This window comes from Apodemus sylvaticus, chromosome 22, assembly GCF_947179515.1.
Source record: "Apodemus sylvaticus chromosome 22, mApoSyl1.1, whole genome shotgun sequence".
Lineage (NCBI taxonomy): Eukaryota > Metazoa > Chordata > Mammalia > Rodentia > Muridae > Apodemus > Apodemus sylvaticus.
In genome coordinates, this window is record NC_067493.1 from 56,263,815 (window position 1) to 56,283,770 (window position 19,956).

The window sequence follows — 19,956 nt, forward strand, 5'->3', positions numbered from 1 at the left end:
GCTCCTATGTTTGCGTAGATACGTGAAATCATGGATGTACATATTTAACAGTAGATGCGAAGCTGGGGTGACAGGGGCTCAGCGAGAAGGGCCCATGCGTGAGCGGTGTCTGCTGTGGTGACAATTGTGGGTAGACAGCAGTCCCTGCTGCCCAGGCGGCTATCTGTGCCCCCGAACCCGTGACCTGCCCCCAACCCCTGCTACGGCCAGATGTCATCACGGAAAGGCCAGAGAGGAACAAGTCCAGAGTTTTAACTTGGCCGCCATTGTAAGATCTTGTGCTATGTCTCTGTTTTAGCATGACTTGTTCTCTCTCTCTCTTTCTCTCTGTTGCCTCAGTTTCCTCACTGAAATTTCTTTCTTGCCGCTGGGGAGCAGTGCTCAGGCGACTCTACCCCCTTCCCTTTTGCAGCCGCGTCAGTCTCCATCATGAAACTTACATTTTCTTTATTCTTCTCTCTGTGGACACCAGGCGGTTCCAGAACTCACTGCTGTGTCTTGGTGAGTGTCGCTTTGCCGGTGTCCCTGTGGTATATTGACTAGGGACCTCTGTGTCTATGCCCAGCTAAGCCCCTGGGTCAGGTGGACTTTAGTTTCCCAAGGAGCCTACATTCTGGCTTCTGCTCGCTCACTGCTTATTATTATTAAATATTATTATTATTATTATTATTATTGTTATTGTTATTATTTTGAGACAGGGTTTCTCTGTGTAGCCCTGGCTGTCGTGGAACTCACTCTGTAGACCAGGCTGGCCTCGAACTCAGAAATCTGCCTGCCTCTGCCTCCCAAGTGCTGGGATTACAGGCACGTGCCACCGACTGCCTGGCCTATCTGACTTATTTCTAGTTTCATGTTTTTTACCCAAGAGCAGATTGGTCAGGGCATTATTCAGAGTTGCTTAGCGAACAACAGGCTCTCTAACTGTCATCCTGAGCCTCATCACATTTGACAGGAATGCATCTCCTTTTTAATCCACATTCTGCTTCCTAAGAGACATGGGGTGCAGAGCAGAGACAGGGGCGAGGCTCTCTGGGAGACTCCCCTCAGTGATGGGTTCTACTCGCTATTCAAAATCGGGTACTCCTCGCTGACATTGGGAGCGAGGCTAATCTCACCATCTGTCCTCTATGTGTCCTTTCCCGCTACTTTGAAGTCTCATAAATAACGGAGCCTTTGTTGGGTGGCGCTTTCCTTCTCTCTGTCTGCCGTGGTGGAGCAGCTGCGGTTGCTAGGCTCAGCTCCTGGTTGCTAGGGACTTGGTTGTTCTGTGGTGGCCCAGAAATGCGACAGAGAGGTGGGACATGCTTCTGCTGTTAATTGAAACGCTTCCAAGGCGGATCTTTCAATGTCACCACGTGCTTTGATGTGGTTCCAATTGGCTGAGGAGGCTCTCGAGTCCCTCAGTTATCTGAGGCTGAGGCGGCTGGAGTTGAAAAGAATCAGCGTGGGCGGGAATCGGGGAAGCCTCCGGCCTTCCCTGCAGTCAGTTTGCTGTGTGACCTTCCGGCCTAGGCCATGCCCTCTCTGGGCACGGAACTCTACAGAATTCAAGGACCTGTCAGCTCTAAGAGGCTGCCCTGCCCTGTGTCACCCAGCTTCTCTGCTTGGGCCAGGTACAAATTGGTCTCTCATTATGTGCTGTGTTAGGTTATTGACAGAAGGGTTCCCGTTCCTGCCTCACTTTCTCTGCCTTCCAGGCTTCTGGGCAGTGCGTCCATGGCCAGATGGCTCATACACAGGACTTCCAAATTAATTTTAATATTCAGACAAATATAACTAGAAGTATAAATCAGAAAAAAGAGGAAAAAAATGACACTTGAACTTCAGTAGCCCACGGACCTCCCAGTCGGCCATTCTTTCCACTTCGGATTCTCCAGCAATTTCCGTGTGTCCCTCAGAGGGTGTCCCGCAAGCGCCTGAGGTAGATCTTGGTGGCCAACGCTGGTGCTCTGAAGTGAATCCGGATTCATTGGCTTGTGGTGGGATCTTGATCTTGATTGATTAGTGATGTCTGCCGCCGGCCCATGTCTAAGCGGGGTCATGTCTCAGTCCTTAACCATCACGGTGGGAAACTGTCTGGCCCGGCCTGCCTTCCTTCTCCATCACCTCCCTCACGTGTGACCTCCGCTGGTCAGTCACGGCTGTCATCCTGCTCCCGTGTGAGGCCCTCTACCCCGATCACAGGATCAGTTTCTGCATCTACCTTTTAAGCTCTCGCCCCAGGTCTTGCTCTTCCTCTGTGAGGCCTGGGATCTGCCACAGGGCTGTTTCCATGCCCCACTGCACTTATGTTCCCAACTCTTCAGCCTCCAGAGGCTCCAGGGTCGAACTCGGACTCCTTTATCTTGGCATCCAGACCAGAGTCGGTGCAAATCAGAGGAGCCCCGATAAATCCTTCCAGATTGAATAAAACCTGCCCTGCCCCCCAAACCAGACACAAACGACATTTACAACCTTCCCCGAAGTCTCAACGTGGCTGCCAAACCCAGCCTGGCTTAACTGTGGGTAATTCACTGCAGTCATAAACCGGCCGTGTGCCCAGCAGACTGACCTCGGCTCCGAGCTGTGAATTCTAGTCTCTCCACCATGACGGCCTTTCTCTTCTCTCCCCTCCCCCAGCCGGAAGACAAGCAGAAGGCAGCCGCAGCGTTTTCCAGGCTCCGGGGTGCCATGGAGCTGCTGGGCATCTCGGAGGGGGAGCAGCAAGCCATCTGGCGGGTGCTGGCGGCCATCTACCACCTGGGTGCGGCAGGGGCGTGCAAAGGTACGGTCCCACCTGCCCCTGTCTGCTGCTGTGTGTGTCTCAGCAACCAGTGCTGTCCATGAGAACCTGTCACACTGTCAGGACCCTGTCAGTCACCCCTGCTGTCACAGTGGCCACCACGCACATAGGGCCATAGAGCACCTGAAATGTAGCCCATGGCTGAGGGGCTGAGATTAGAATTGATAGTAATTGGTGTGTGTGTGTGTGTGTGTGTGTGGTATGTATGTACACATGTGTATGTGGTATGTGTGTGTATATATATATATGTGTAGTATATGTGCATTGTGTGCACATGTGTGTGCTATATGTGTTACAGTATGTATAGTGTATGTGATGTGCAAGTGCACCTGTGTGTGTATGTAATATGTGTGTGGTATGTATTATGTGTATGGGTGTTAGTGTAATGGGTTGTATGTATGTATCTGTTTGCATGTATGTGTGCATGTGTCTATATGTATGTGTGTATGTATGTGCAGTGTGTGGTATGTATGGTATGTATATATACATGTATGTGCATTTACATGTATATGTGTGCATGTATGTGTATGTATGTGTACATGTATGTATGTGAATGTGTATGTGGTATCTATGTATGTGTGGGTAATACGTCTATGCATATAGGTGGGGAGGGACAGAGGAAACCTTAAGATTGATTCCTCAGATGCTCTCCTTGGGTTTTCAGACAGGGTCTCACTGGTGTGAGGCTGCCTGGTCAGAGCAGGCTGGCTGAGGCACCCGAGGACCCTCCTGTCTCTGCCTCTGTAGCTCTGGGTTAGCAGCAGGCCTTTATGCCCGGCTCACACACATGTGTGCCAGGGATTGAACTCAGGTCCTCCTCCTAGTGCAGCAGGGATTTGCACACTGAGCCGTCTCTCCAGTGGGTTGAATGTGATTTTAGCGACTTTGACTTGCCAGTGGCTTCTGCTGGTCAGAGCAGCCCTAGGCTCTGAGCAGAGGCTGCCCATGTGATGAACAGCTGTCCTGCCACACATGCTGGGCTCTGTCATTAGTGCTCATGGTCTGTGATTGACAGCTTGATGGGAGTGTCTCATCCCTGTGCCTCTGTGGTTCTGGCATCGTTGCCCCATCCTTTCCTCTTACAGATGCTCTGGTCTCGCTCCTCATTGCGAGCACTTTACACGCGTGTGCTTGGTCTGCTGCAATGGCTTCTTGTCTCTCCTGCTGTGGCATTGTGCCAGATGTCCGCCATCTTGATGACACAGATAACAGGAGCCCAAGCGCCCCCCTCTCAGTGCTGGCTGCCAGGAGTCTGGAGCAGGCTTCCTGCAGCCATGTCCCATGAAGGCTCTAGGGAGGCTCTCCCATCCACTCTGTGGCTCTGGCGTATCCCCGTGGTGGTGTCACCTTGTCCCCTTCTCTGCCGCCATGTGCATTGCCTTCTGGGTTCTCAAACCCCTTTCTGTTGCTTCTAAGAACACTGCTCAACAGGGTGGAGGAGGCAGTTACCCGGAGTTCATGGCTAACTCTTGGCCCTGATAGGCCAGGACTCCTTGACTGTCAGCTCCAGGCTGTACTCAATGGGGAGGGCTGCTTGAAGGAGGCTCCCTCGGACAGATTCAACAGGAAGAGGAGAAGGTGGTCGGTGAGAAGGAGGTGGGTGAGGAGGAAGATTAGGATGAGGAGGAGGTAGATGCTGTGATGATGATGGTGATGATGATGGTGGTGGTGGTGTTGATGAGGAGGAGGAAGAGGAGGAAAAGGAGAAGGTAGTGGCAACTGTGGACCAGTCCAGCAGAGGAGGAGGTAGATGCTGTTGATGATGGTGGTGATGATGATGATGGTGATGATGATGGTGATGATGATGATGATGATGATGGTGATGATGATGATGAGGAGGAGGAGGAGGAAGAGGAGGAGGAAGAGGAGGAAGAGGAGAGGGTAGAGAAGGTAGTGGCAACTGTGGACCAGTCCAGCAGACACCCCACCCTGTCTTCCCATGACAATTGAGTATTCTTTGCCTCCAGCTGCAGAGGAGACCACAGGGCTTGCCGTGTAAAGCCATGGTAAGGAGGGGCTCAGCTAAACTCCCTCTCCTCCTGGGACAGGTGGGGATCCCCTCCGATGTGCACTCAGGGGCTTCCCTGATGTGGTCATGCCCAGGATGATAAGAGAGAAATCCATGCCTATAAATATTTTATTAACTCACGATTACGGCAGTAATTCCTCCTGCCTCCCGCTCCTACCCAACCCCCCACATTATTTTATGGAGGGCCGCTGTCGGTCTGCTCGGAAGCCCTGCCCTGTGATTTACCGTATTTTTCTGCTTTGGAAGATTTCATAATGGGTTGTTCTAGAATCAGCTATTAAAAATCCACAGTCATGTGTAAACGTCTCTGCTTTGTGTCATAACAGATCGCTCTGAAATATATTAGGCTCATTTTCATTAATCAAGGATCCCGACTCTGCCTCCTTGGCCTGCTTCAGAAGCCCGGATCCTGCTAGTTGAAACCAGCGTGGTCTGGGTGGGGAGATGTGGGAGGTCTCATGCCTGGATGTGGGGTTTGTGAGATGACCGAGTGGGACAGTTTTCACTGACGCTCTTAACTGAGAGGTGTCTGCCGGATTCCTGAAAATTGTGCCGTGTGCAGCGCATGTGAGTTCAGAGGTCGCTGTGGAGATGCCTCCGTTTTCTTCCTGTAAAATGAGCCGTGGCTGCGGAGTGGCTCGGTTGGCAAAGTGATTGACATGTAAGCATGGAGACCTGAGCTCCAGATACCAAGGCTCAGAGATGTTCTGTGATGCCAAAACCAGCAGCATTCGGAGGTGCTGACCTTGGGAACTGCCTCTACAGTTTCCTTGAGTCTGTCTGGCTGTCCTCAGGCCAAGGTGCATTCTGGGATCTTGGAGAACCACCCTCTCCTGTAGGAGTCTTTCCTTGGTTCGGTCTAACGGTCTGATGCCCCCAACAACACTGTTCGGGAGGTTGACCTGAACAGAATGGGTGTTCGGAGGCTGTGGGTGTTCCTGGGACCAGTCGGACCTCCTCAGCTAAGGTGATTGATTCTCTGTCCTTGGGGACTCAGTGCTGTCCTCTGTAAACTGTGATGGTAATGCCCACGCCAGCACACTTGTGAGACTGACTCTGTTTAACCAGACCATTTACAGCCCCTCAGGTCTCCTTAACCAGCTATGACGGTCATCAGTAGGAAGGCCGCCCTGCTGAGGGAACTTGTGCCTGTTATCAGCACATTCCCCAAACCCTGTGGCCTCGCTGCTCTCCACAGAAAGTGGAGTGGTGTCACTGTCCCTGCTGACCCTCAACACTGTACAGAGAGTACAGTGGCATCTAGAATTCAGCCTGGCAGCCAGGCTGAGGGACGCTCATGTCTACGGCTTAGGTGGCTTGGCCTCTTCTCCGTGAAGGCCGGTAGTGTCTTTAATTTATTTGCCCTTCATTAAATTTCCCGGACTGCTTGGCATTGACCCACTGCCTAATATATGACATAGTCCGGCCGTATATAAGCCCTAGTGGGGCTGTGGTGGGGAAGGAGTGGCATGCAAGGCCACCACCACCTCCCTGCCACCGTCGTCGTAAAGATGTCAGGCCCTGAATGAATAGGGCTGTAATTTGGGACCCTGAGAGGGTCGCTGCACAGAGATTTCTAACGACAAGTGCCCGGCACCCCATCTTCTAGCAGACATTGGCAGAGTCAGTGCGAGGGGGGTGGAGGAGGTGAGTGGAGGCGTGGAGGTGTGGAGGGAGACATGGAGGCATGGTGGCGTGGAGGCGTGGTAGTGTGGAGGTGTGGAGGTGTGGTGGCATGGAGGCGTGAAGGCGCTCTAGGCTGCGGAGGCCCTAAGCACGGCAGGAAGTCTAGGCAAATGCAATGCTTCCTTGCTCCGACTAGCCTGTCTGCCTCAGTTCTTTCACCGCTGTGGCCCGCTCAGAATTACTGTCTGTGAGAACCAGAAACACTACAGAGGGATTCTGCACCAACGAGCAAATCTCCCCCACCTCCCGTGCCCTGCTGCCCTCGAGGGAGCCGGTGTCTCAAACAATGCCTTTTCCTCCCCTTAAGTCCGTTTGGTCACAGCACTTGTCACATCCCCAAAGCCAAACTTTGACTCTCCCTCTCCCCTCGCTCCTCCTTCTCTCACCGCTTTTGCCGTTGCTGTTTTGTTGGTTGGTTTGGTTGGTTGCTTCAGTTATTTTATGTGTGTGACTCATTAGCCTGTGTGTATGCCCGCATCTCATGCACGCCTGGTGCCCTAGGGAACCGGAAGAGGGCACCAGATGCTCTGGAAGTGGAGTTATAGACAGCTGCGAGCGTCCACAGGGGTGCTGGGAACTGAACCCAAGTCCTTCGCAAGAGCAATAAGTGCTCTTATATACAGCGCCATCTCCCCACTTCGATCCTTCCACGCTCCCGTGCTCACAGGCTGTCTGGCCCCCAGCTGCCCGAGGGCACCACCTCAGTCTTTCCACACTGCTAGGATTGCCGGTGGTGAGTTCAGTGATGATTCGGGGGAGGAGAGTTCCAAGCTGGCACAGCCTTGGGTTGGCCCAGGGGCACTAACCCTATAGAAGAGACACAGTCAGGGGGGCTCTGCTCTAGGCTGTGGACTTGTTGTGCGCAGGGTCCGCATAGCTGGTTTATCCTCTTTCTCCCCGTGATGCTGAGTCTGGGTTCCCACCCAAAGTCCCGCCCTGGCACGGTAGATGGACAGCTGTGGGCTGGCACGTGACTGAGGAAGGGGGCGATTCCATCGCTCTGTCCTCCAGCCCAGGGCTCCCGATGCCCAGCTCCTCCCTGTCCCTTCTTCCCACGTGCTTCTCAAGGCCAAATCTGCGCCTGTCCGCCCCGCCCCAGCGGGTGGCTTGGCCTCTGGCCCAGCAGCTGTGCAGCAGGCCTATTCTGGGCCACAGGCGAGGATTTATTCTGCATTTTCTGAGCATATTGAATTCATTCATTAAGCTGGGATGGCTGTTCTGGGATGGAAACAATTAGAAGTTTCTGAAAAATGAACTCCCCGAAGTGTCTGGGGCTGGAAGGCAGAGCTCCCTGCAACTCCAGTCCTCGGGAGTGAGTGGGGAAGTGGCAGTGTGGGGGATCTGGGGTTCGGTGTGTCAGGGAAGGCCCCGTGCTTTTAGACTCTGTTTCTCTGAATAATAGTGGAAGCTGATGTCTCTTAGCGGTTGCTTGAGCAATTTTACTCCCACGCAAAGCGTTGCTGATGGTACTGATGGAGGTGTTGGTGGTTGTGAGGTGGCGCTGATGGTGGTAATCACAGTCGTGGTGATGCTGAGGGCGGTGATGGTTATGATGATTATGGTCATAACAGTGATGGTGGTGATTAAGTCGTTTCTGGCTGTGTTGAGTGACCCAGGCAGCCTGCTGTTGCAAAGAGCACTTAGCTGCTGAAAGGTGCTGGTTTGAAAAGTACTCATTTGAAGTCCCTCCCGGTGTGGCCTTGGGCAAGTCACTCACAGCTCTGCTATTGGTCCCGCTGCCATCTTAGGACATCTGACCTCCGGTTCTTCCCACAATCTCGCTGTGGGAGCCATGAAGAGCCCTGTCAGCCACCACACCCTGAAGTCTTGGTTGTGTTAGTGTGGGAGACTTCCCCCAAGGGACTATACCTTCCTCTTGTGAATTCTCAGTGCAGCAGGGTACACTAGAGACTGAGAGATCCTACACCCGAACAAGCCTGCTGGGGTCAGTCTGAAGTCACCCCATCTGAATCTCCCACGGGACTGTCACCTCCTAGAACAACAGGAGGTACAATCGCTGCCCCACGCACAGCCTTAGGCCTGATGCCAGTTCCTACAGGGCCATGTGGAACTCAGCAGCAGTTTCTAGAAGGTTCTCTGTGCCGATGTGTGAGCAGCAAAGATAATGCTGGGGTGGGCTTCCTCCCAGGCAGGCAGAGGGAGCCACGTGGGTGGGCGGGACCGTAGACAGCCTCAGGTAGGATCCCTAAGAAACGGGAAGCTCTTTAAGAGTGGGAGTGGGGCATTTCCCATGGTGCCTGTGACTGCCCTTCTGGACAGAGACCTAGTTTCTGGATTCTTTGTTGACATTTTGCTTCTGATTCTCTTTCCTGAGGGTGGATGGTTCGGGGGCTGGGCAGATCACGGCTTGGGTGTGGAGCCGAGACGCCCACAGCCTTGCTCCATCTCCACACACGCTCTCCTCTGATCCCTGCAGTCCTCGGTTGGAGGAAGACGGCAATTGAGGGTCAGGGGTCAGACAGTCAACCTCACGTCTCAGGGTATCACGGGCACCAGGCGGTGGTGGAGTGGGATTTGAACCAGCGCGCTGTGTCGCTGTGTCTCCAGAGCCAACTCCTTCGTGTGGCAGCCACAGCTTATCTCCTCCCTGCAGGTGGCCTCTGTCTCTTCTCGGGCTTCAGAATTGTAAATTTCTGTGTGAGGCAGTGGGCGCCAGATGCTCTGGCATTATAAATAAGTCCCATAATGTTGAGTAATTCAGGAACAGCTCAGCTATTGTTGGAAGGAGGAATAACTCGGTTATTAATAAATGCAGGAGGTCACGGTAATTGATAGCAATTGAACCCACGGTGCGCAGGGACAATAGCTGCGCCATTGTTGACTTGTGTGCACGCTCTCTCCTTCCTCCCCCCTTCTCTGTCCTCTCCTCCCCCCTCCCTGCTTCTCTTTCCCTCTCTCCCTCTTCCTCCCTCCTTCCTCCCTTCTCTGCCCTCCTCCCTCTCCCTCTTCCCTCCCTCTTCTGTCCTCTTCTTCCCTCTCCCTCCTCATGCTTCCCGCCCCCTCTCCCTCCTCCTTCTCCTTCCTCTCTTGCTCCTCTGTCCTCCCCCTCCCTCCTCCTTCTCCTTCCTCTCTCCCTCCTCTGTCCTCCCTCTCCCTCTTCATGCTTCCTTCTCCCTCCCTCCTCTGTTGTTCCCCTCCCTCTGTCTCCACCCCCTGCTTCCCTCTCCCTCCTCCCTCCCTCCTGTCCTCCTCAGTCTCCCTCCTCCCTTCTCTGACCTCCTTCCTCTCCCTCCTCCCTCTCCTTCCTCCTCCCCCTCGCCCTTACAAACCTTGCCTCTGCAGGTAGATTTGAGTCCCAGACTCTGCAACCTCAGGATGTGCCCTCACTCCTGCCCTTCCCCCTCTCAGTCCTCTCTGAGTGTTGTCTGCCTAGTGGCTCTGGAGACAGAGTATCCATGTGGGCTCTTTCAGCTGAACCAGAATTTCCCAGAGCAGTGTCCTGATGGGACCTGGGAAGTGCTGCAGGCTCTGTGAAAACATCTCTCTCTAAAAAGAGCCCCCCCCCCTTGCTGGAGACTCACAAAAGCAGTTTTGAAAGCCCCGAGATGTCCCGCAGCGATGACACTTAGCCAGGCAGGGGTAGGACGCAGGGATGGGTTTCCTCAGTGTGTGACTTGGGAAGAGACAGCGGCTGCTTTCCTCGGTCTCTTTCCACCCTGTATTTTGAAACACGGCCTCTTGTTGTACCTGGGACATTCCACGTTGGCTGAGCAAGCTGCAGGCTTCTGTCTCTGGTTCTCCGATCTGGGATTACGTGCTGATAAACGTGTCTTTTTCTTGTAGGTTCTGGGGGACTCAATCTCATGCCCTGTCTTTACAGACTGGGCCATGTCTGTACCCCAAGGAGCCTCCTTTTCCTGTAGTATGTTAGATGAACTTAGGGGAGACAGACACCCAACTCTGAGGCCACCCTGCCCTGTTCCACACCTCTAATGCCACTGGGAATCACTGAGTCAGCTCTGCCCTGCCTAGGTGGCTGATGGTGTAAGCCTGGCCTCACTCAGACATGCAGGTAGCCTCTGGGGTTGGGAGTCGGGGACAAGATAAGCAGCAGGACAGACGGCAGCTTGCCGAGAGGTTGGCTTCCTTTCTGGACATATTCCTAGACCACCATCATTTAAAGGGAAACCCAGCTAGACACTGGTGACTGTGATCATGGGTGGGTGACCTCTCTGGAACCTTTCCTTGGCTTGCTGAGGGGAAGATGCTGCAGCAGCTGTTCCAGGACACAGGTACATGCGTGATGCGAACCTAAAGGTGCCGGAAGGGCCTAGCTGAGATCTGGGGAGCAAGGGTGGGGCTGCCTGTCCCCTGGCTACATAGGGGTTTTGGTTTTTAGCAGAAACCCAAGAAATGGTTGTCAGTCCAACATTTAGTGGGGGGAATGACCTCTGCACTTGGGGACATTCCAGACATAGCTTCTGGAGCTTTAGAAGAGCATCCAGCGAATGTGGGCAGCCCCCTGCAGCAGGCTAGGGGCAGGGAGAGACACACCTTGCCCCTGTTAGAACTAGTTCTGTCTTCTCTCTCCGACAGCCCCTTCCCAACCCTCTGCCCAGCTCCATTTTGTTTTTAACTTCAGCGTGATGTCTCGCTGTCCTGATGGCGGGCTGAGGGGCCAGCCGGCCGCCTCCTCCAGGTAGAGCAGCGCTCATACACTCTCTCTTCCAAGTCTTGGCGGGAAGGAAGGGACAGAGTGACCAGAGCTGACCATTCCGCTTATCTGCTCCCTCCATGGGTGGCTTATCAGGGGTCTAAGGTAGGAACATGGTGACAGTAACGAGCCCTCGGCGTCCATGGAAGACAGACTAGTGGGACAGCTGCCACACAGGGCCTGGCCAGGCTCCTGCTCACTTCTTGTAGCACAGCAGACAGGAAACGACCATGTGTCGTGGTCACCTTCTCCTGGAGGGTTTGCGGGCATCCACAGGATGAGGCCCAGCAGAGCTCCCGCCACATAAGTCCCACACAAATCTCAACCGCTGCCATGACTGCTAACTGACAACCTCACGGAGGTATGTCCCTGTTCCTCCAGAGGCTGGGGTGTGCCCCCCAGCCCAGCCGTGGTGGGGGCCTTCTGAGGAACACAGCAGTGTCCCTGGAGGGGGTTAGTAGCAGACACAGGGAAAACCCACCACCCCATTGCAGTAGAGAAGTAGCTTTAGTCAACTGAAGGCCCCCAGAGGGTACGCTGACTCCCAATGCTGGCATTTCCCTGGTGTAAGACCAGATCACCATTTCCTGAAGCAGCTGACAGATCTGCCTCTGGGCGCCTAGCACTGCCAGGGCCTGGCAAAGCGCGCCCCCTGGAGTTTATAGGTGGAAACGCAGTGGCGGCAATGTGCTGCCTTCTCCACCCAGTGCTTGAGCCTAAAGGGATCGTGGGAACTCCCACAACACGTCACAGGTCGTAGTTGCGCTTGAGTAGTGGGTAGTGGTCGTCTAGGAATGGCAGTGGTGGAAATTGGGATCTGAAACTGTGGTCTTAGCCAGAGCCTTCTCTCTCCCATTGGGTGGCTCCTCTGAGTCCTTGGCTTTCCTGGGATGGGTGGGGCCGCTGCCCCTGTCTGAGCCAAGGCAGAGGAGTTTGGTTCAGCACCGATGCTACTGGCCAAGCCCCCACTTTGGTTTCGCTGGCTGGAGGCCCCTTGACAGACCCTGAAAATGTCCCAGCAGGCTGGGAGGAAGTGCAGAGCCCAACAGGCCTTCCGTTGCTCCTCCCAGAGGCCTTGCTGCCATCCTCCTCCTCCTCAGCTTCACCTGTTCTGTGAGACTCTGCAGGTCGCTGCAAGGGGTGGGGTGGGATGGGGTGGGGTAGGGGGCAGAGACTCCAGGGCAGATGTGCACGGTGGTGTGAGTCGGGGCAGTGTGGACGAGACACCAGTGGGGAAGTCAGCTCCTGTTAGTGTGTTCCCAGCCCCCTCCTGTCCCCTGCCTGGTCTCATCCAGGGGTAATGGGCCATCCGGCTCCTCTCCAGTGCCCACTCAGCTCCCTTTTTAACAAAGAGAGAGCCAGCTTCGGCCAAGGAGGAAACGGCTCTAATTAGAATCTGATGGCCTGCCGGCGCTGTGCTGTGTGTGTTTCTACTTCTCTCTTGTGACAGGCGACAGTTCTCATCTGAGATGGGGAACTATGTTTCCCTTTACATGTGTTTGTCTGAGAGAAATAGATGACTCAGTTCACGTCAGGGGCCATGTACCTGGGTCTTAAGGATGTGCTGGGTGACATCTGAAGGACCGGTGGGCTTCAGGGGGTGTGGGTTCGGTCACTCAGTGGCTCTCTCTTGTACGGAGATTCTCTGAATCTGTTTTGTCATCTCTAAGTGACAGTGGCCACCCATGTCCACAGCACTGTCATGTGAGATGGCGGTGGTCATGGGGAGACCGAATTCAGGCTATGCAGTGAGCTCAGGTCACCGGGCCGAATAGTGAGACTTGTCTCAAATCCTCAAGGAGAGCATAAATGGGTAATAGCACTGGAACACACGTGAAGATTTAATAGTGATGGCAAACAGGGGGGGTGGGGGCGGGCAGGGTACTAACACAAGTCAAGCTCTCTCCCTGTGCAACATGTGGGATCGCAGATTGACTCCCAGGTTCCAAGCAAGGAGAACTTAAAATATAAAGCATTTTCAACCAGGTAAGGTTAGTAAAGTTTAGCCACAGCCCTCATTGTTGACACGATCACCGTCATCATCACTACCACCATTACCACCGTCACCATCATCACTACCATCATGACCATCACCATCATCACCATCTCCACCATCATCATCACCATCTCCACCACCATCATCACCATCTCCACCATCATCATCACCATCTCCACCATCATCATCACCATCTCCACCATCATCATCACCATTACCACCACCACCATTATCATTACCATCATCACCATCATGACCATCACCATCATGACCATCACCACCATAATCATCACCATCACCACCATAATCATCACCATCACCACCATCACCATCATCACCATCTCCACCATCATCATCACCATCTCCACCATCATCATCACCATTACCACCACCACCATTATCATTACCATCATCACCATCATGACCATCACCATCATCACCATCTCTACCATTATCATCACCATCTCCACCATCATCATCACCTTCACCACCATCACCATCATCACCATCTCCACCATCATCATCACCTTCACCACCATCACCAGAGGTGTTGTCATTTCTGACTGACTCCCCTAAGTCTCAGCTTCACCACCACTGGGAAGTGGTGTCTGCATGAGCATCTCTGTGTAGCCGGCACACGGGAGCACCCAGCAAGCCACTGCTACTTGCCAGGCTCCCTGGATGGTGCTGATTAAAGTCTCGGGCAGAATCTCCCCCAGGGTTCTCATTTCACCCCGAGACTGGTTGTTTGGTTGTATATGTGGCCCACTGGGCCCTGGCAGCCTGCAGGGTAGCCATCGATTCTGTTTCAGAGAAAGAAACACATTTGCAAGAAGACAGGACCCTTGAAAGGAGCTCATTGTGATTTGTTTTAATTAGTCAGTTATTTGTATTTAGGTCACAACAGCAGCACACAGTTACTGTAGGGAATTTGGAAAATGTCAGCTCCTTGCCCCGTCATGATTTCTGGCTGACTACATTCCTGTTTGTCATGTAATTTAAAATAATTTGAAAACATCTCTTTCTTTGTGTGGTGTGCACAGACAACCTGCAGGACTTAGTCCTCTCAGTCTCCCTTGAGGGTCCTGGGGATCGAACTCTGGTCTTTCAGGCTTGGTGGCAAGCCCTTCACCTGCCGAGCCCTATCACCATCCCTCCTCACTCTCTCAACATGATGGCACTTTAGAAATGACTTCACATCCTCTTGTGGGACGGTTCCTCTGTGACTTTTACTTAACCTTTTCCGTGTAAGCTCCGTGACTTGTTCTCACGTCAAAGGTTCTCAGTAAACATGGGCTGAACATATGGGTGGTTGATTGGATGTGTAGCTGGGTAACTGGGGAAGTGGCTGTGTGGTTGAGTGGGCAGGCAGGGGTGAAAGGGTAGTGGGCTTGCACATAAATAAATACACAGCCGAGCACATAGATACATACATGGATATGCACATAAATACATACATGGGCGTGCACATAAATGCATACATGGGTATGCACATAAGTACATAATGGGAGTACACATAAATAAATACATGGGTGTACACATAAATACATGGGTATACACATAAATACTCACATGGGCATGCACATGAATACACACATGGGCATGCACATAAATACACACATGGGCATGCACATAAATACATACATGTGTATACATGTGCCCTGTGCCCAGAATCTCACCCCTTATCTCTTCCTCATCCTCTGTGCAGTGGGCCGGAAGCAGTTCATGCGGTTCGAGTGGGCCAACCACGCCGCTGAAGCCCTGGGCTGCGACTACGAGGAACTGAACACCGCCACCTTCAAGCACCACCTCCGGCAGATTATCCAGCAGATGACGTCAGGGCCGCGGCGCCAGGGCCAGCAGGACAACGAAGCCTGCGCAGGTATCATCGAGCCCTCAATGCTACACTATGGGGAGGGGGCAGATCTTGCTGGGGATGCACTGGCAGCTGTGCCTCATGCTTTCCTGTGTTTTCTTGTGTTCCTTAAGACTTCCTTTGAGTGTCCTGCACACATGTGCGAGTGCCAGGGCTAGCCTGCATTAACGGATAAGGAACTCATTCCTCCCTGTCTGGTGTTTATGGTCAAGCGGTTCACTCTGGTCAGGAAGCAAGGAGGCCGCTGAGCCCCGGGAGGGTCCTCCTCGTGGGAAGATGGGACACTCAGGCAGCACCCAGGGCTTTGTGCTGGTGAGATCTTGGCAGGCAGGGGAGGCAGACCTACGTGTGAGAGCGATGAGATCAAGGCTGCTGTGCTGAGGAGAAGATGGGGAGAAGATGCAGGGCACCCAGGGAAGCTGACCAGCGCCTAAGAGGGAGAAGCTGAGAACCTGTAGAATCACAGGCGAGGCCGGGGCGTGACTCAGTGGGGAGAGCTCCTGCCGTGCAAGCATGGGAACCTGAGCAGTGCAGTCAGCACCGAGGACAGAGGACGGGGAGACTCACCAGGGAGCTACTGTGAGAGTTCCAGCTCACTGAGAGGCCTGTGTCAAAGAGTGAGGCAGGAAGTGATGGAGTGCGGTGCCAATGTCACCCTCTGGCATGCACACAAACACATATGCATATATACACAAATAGGCATATATACACAAACATGCACATGCACACATGTACATATAATACACATACACATATGTATACACACACAAACATGTGCACATACACAAATGTGCACATACTCACATGTACACACAAACATGTACAAACAGGCACATGCACACATGCACATACAATACACATACACACATGTATACACACAAACATGCGCACATACACAGATGTGCACATACTCACATGTACACACACAAACATGCAATATACACACACATACACACTCACACATGCAAGCATGCACACACATAAATGTGCAGATACATATATGTATGCACACATCTACATGTACTCACACACATGCACACATGCATTGACAAATACTTACACACACTAACATGCACATACATATGTACACACTCACACACATGCACACACACAAATATATACATGCACATGTATACATACATATACACACATGTGCATACATACCTGTATGTGTGCATTATATATATTATGTAACCCCAACACACACAGACACATGCATGCAGCACTCTCACACACTTGTATATGCACACCCTAATGTGTGCATGCACACACTTACATGAACATGTAGCACCACCCCATCACACAGGCGTACACAGTCACTAGATGAGAGGCAACACACTGGACCAGAAACATGGCAGTGGGAGTGGAATGGGGTGGCAAATGCTGGGTCTGCGGTAGACACTGAGGTGACACAGAAAGCCCAAGGGGCATCTTGGATTGGGCCTGAGCAGCTGGGCGAGAGGTCTGCACTCACTAGAGCATGTCTGCTGGGTCCTGAGGCTGTGCCTGCAGAATATGGAGGTGATCAGGACCCTGGGGAAGCCTGCAAACTCTCAGGAAGCAGCACTTTGTCAGACAGCAGGGCTCGTGATGATAATGGGGGTTGTTTGACCTAACTCCAGGAGAGGAGCCTCTTTGTCCTGGGAGTCCTGGGAGTAGTCTATCTTCCACTAAGGTGGACGATTCTTCTGTTTCATAAGTACAGTGTATACACGAATGTGTACATAAATATATACATGGGTGTGCACATAAATACATATACAGGCATGCACATAAATAAATACATGGATGTACACATACATACACGGGCATGCACCTAAATAAATACACAGGCATGCACATAAGTGTATACATGGGCCTGTGCTCTGCTGTCTCCTCTCATTTGTAGCACACCACACACATGAACTGCATGTTTGCATATGCACACACACATACACAGATGCTTGTATATAGCATGAGTGCATAGATGAGCACTGTGCATGCATATGGATGTGTGCCCCATGCATGAAAAGACAAGTGCAAAGTACACAGGCCAGAAAGACAGACAGACAGCGCTTCTTGAGTCTCAGTTGGTCTGTCTAGCAAAGGTCTTGGAGACAGACATTAAGCAGACAGGGGACTTGTGTGCCTCAGATCAATATTGTGAGGCTGCAGGTTGCCTAGCAACAGCCCAGGGTGGGGATGGAGATAAAGGAGGGATAGGGAAAGCTTGGGAGTAGCAGTGGGCAGGCTGTCTAGAATGTGCAAGCACAAGTATTTGTCTTGAGGGGAAATGAATTCTAATTCTGTGAAGGGAACTGGGTGGAAGGTCAAGAGCTGTGATTGGCCACTCCCTGATGCACAGCCTCATCAAGGCCAGCTGCTCTAGTGAAACATGTTTGTGGCCCCGCCATCAGTCAAGTCTGAGACCCGCTAGCACTGGAGAGGAGCCCTCTGCCGTCTCCCACTGTTCTGTGCCTGACTTGAGCCTCTGCATGGACGGAGTCCCGTTATCCAGCCATTCGCTCTGCCTGGATGGCCAAGTTATTGTAGCAAAGTGATTCTGGCCAGTTTAAACAATCAGAGGATACTGTGAGCCAGACTGCTCTGGTTCTCAGAACATCTCATCTGAGTAAAATCTTAGGAGTGAAGCAATCGAGTTCAAGTGTGAGCCTGTGACTGCTTGTGGAGAAGAACGTTTCCATGCTATGCCCCATCCTAAGAAGGTTCCTCACTTCAGGGCACACCAGCTTCTTAATGGAGACATAGATTAAGATAATACGGACCATGGATGTTTGTACCTTGACCTTAACTATGGGCACATTGTCTGAGCAGAGTGCCTCCTCACTCTGGTGACCCTGGCTACTTGGTATCGATGCCCTTGGCCCCTGGAGAGGTCATGACCTCCAGTTACCAGTCCCTTTCTGTCTCCCCATGCCAGGGCTGAAGATGACAGGTGTGGAGTGTGTGGAGGGGATGGCCTCTGGCCTGTACCAAGAACTCTTCGCAGCTGTGGTCTCCCTCATCAACAGGTAACAGTGTCCTTGTCTGGCTGAGGCCAGGCATCTTGCTGTGCTTAGTGGGAACGAACCAGGGGCATCTTGCAGAGTGGCACATTTTGAACAGAGGAAGGGCTTCTAAGGTGGGCAGAGCTGAGCTTAAACGCCACCCTTGCTGTGTGACTTCACAAGTCCCTTTACCAATCTGGTTCCTAGAACTCTAAAGTGGCCGCTTCCTCGGGACTTACTGTGACATTAGAAGAAGCAAGCAGTTCATTGAAATGAGTTTCTCACTATGAAAATGCCAACAGTGGTGACTGAGAGCACAGTGCAGTGGGCACAGTTCTCCCCACTAAAGCCAAAGGGACAAAGCTCAGAGCCCAGCACTCACCTGAAAGGGCCAGGCAGGGAGGCACACATCTATAATACTAGCGCTGGGGGTGAGGGTAAAGGCAGGCAGATCATTTGGCAAGCCAAAGCACTGAGCTCCAGGTTCGGTGAGAAACCCTGCCTCAAAAGCCGGGAGAAGAGAAATGGCAGATGACATATGACAAGAACCTCTGGCTTCTATATGTACATACAAACACACACACACACATACCATGCACACACGTGCACACACATTCATGCCTCACATATGTGCACGCACATGCACAATGTGTTCATACCCCATGCATGTACATAGTCATGCACATACATGCTTGCACCCCTTACACAGTGCACACATGTGCATATACACATTCACACCCCATACACACCCCATGTACACACACATGCTCACATCCCATGCATATACACACGCGTACACATGTTCACACCCCTCACACACATGCACACATGTGTACATGTTCACACCCCATGCATGCACACAATCGTGCACATACATGTTCATACCCCTCACACAAAGCACACATGTGTATATTCATGCTCACACCCCATGCATGCAAACACATGTGCACACACATGTTCACACCCCCTCACACACATATGCACACATGTTCCACCACCACTAATAAAAGTTACAGATTTAGGGACAGCTGCTAAGGGCTGGGGATGGCCACAGTGATTCAACCTGCCTTGTGGTGCTTGCTGCTCACAGCAGCCCACTGTGCAGGTGAGACAGAGAGAGGCTGGGGGTGGGGTGGGGTGGGAGGAGTCATCCAGCAAGATGCTACCATCCACTGCTGCCTTCCAGAGGCCCTTGTCATTGATTTTTCTAACCTCTCCTGCTGAGCATTGGAGAAGGACGGAATGGTAGGGTAGCCTGTGGGTGGCAGTCCAGGGCTGCCCTGAGCCCAGCCTCCTCAGAAACCCACTGACTGAGCAGTTCCAGCTTGGCCTGGGGGAACGTGGGGAGGGGGTCCTCCTCTCTGCATGAGCTCACGGCATAATTAGAATTCTGAATCCTGTTAAGGGATGAACTGCTGCCGTAGCAACCAACCCAGCAGCCGGGATCTCCAGTCACCCGGGCCTGGAATCAACTCCCTCTATCTCTGAGTAATTACCATCCTTTGGAGGCACAGAGGCCTTATCTAGAAGGCAGGGATCATTGTGTTTAGAGGAAGGGAGGGCTGTGCCCAGAGCTGGGCGAGAACTGAGGCAGAGGCCGCTTCTCCTGGATGGCAGGCCAGCATTCCTACCATAGAGGCTTTGATGAGCGGGAAGGTCACCAGGCTGGTTATGGGCTCCAGCAGGTACCTGCCTCTCCAACCTCGCCTCTTCTCACGGTGGCCTCCAGGGCGGCTGTCCTGCTTGACCCTGCTTTATAGACAGAAAACAATCTTCACAGACAGAAGCGAGAACTGAGGTCCAAAGCAAGTCCTCTAGCTCTGACTGCAGATGCTGCCGGTGGTGCTAAAGCTGGGGGTGTGGCTGAGCACCAATCGCAGGCTGAGCTGCATAGTCACGGCAATGGGTGTGGGCTGTAACGCCCT

General features: G+C 52.7%; 1 protein-coding gene across 1 annotated transcript in view; it reads left to right on the forward strand.

The window, feature by feature from the left end:
* The window catches only part of Myo18b (myosin XVIIIB), a 191,649-nt gene that overhangs the window by 16,308 nt on the left and 155,385 nt on the right, over positions 1-19,956 (forward strand). The window contains exons 11-13 of the mRNA XM_052167649.1: positions 2,620-2,764; positions 14,877-15,050; positions 17,965-18,055. Of these exons, the coding sequence (XP_052023609.1) occupies positions 2,620-2,764; positions 14,877-15,050; positions 17,965-18,055 (410 nt within the window). The remainder of the gene's footprint in view (positions 1-2,619; positions 2,765-14,876; positions 15,051-17,964; positions 18,056-19,956) is intronic.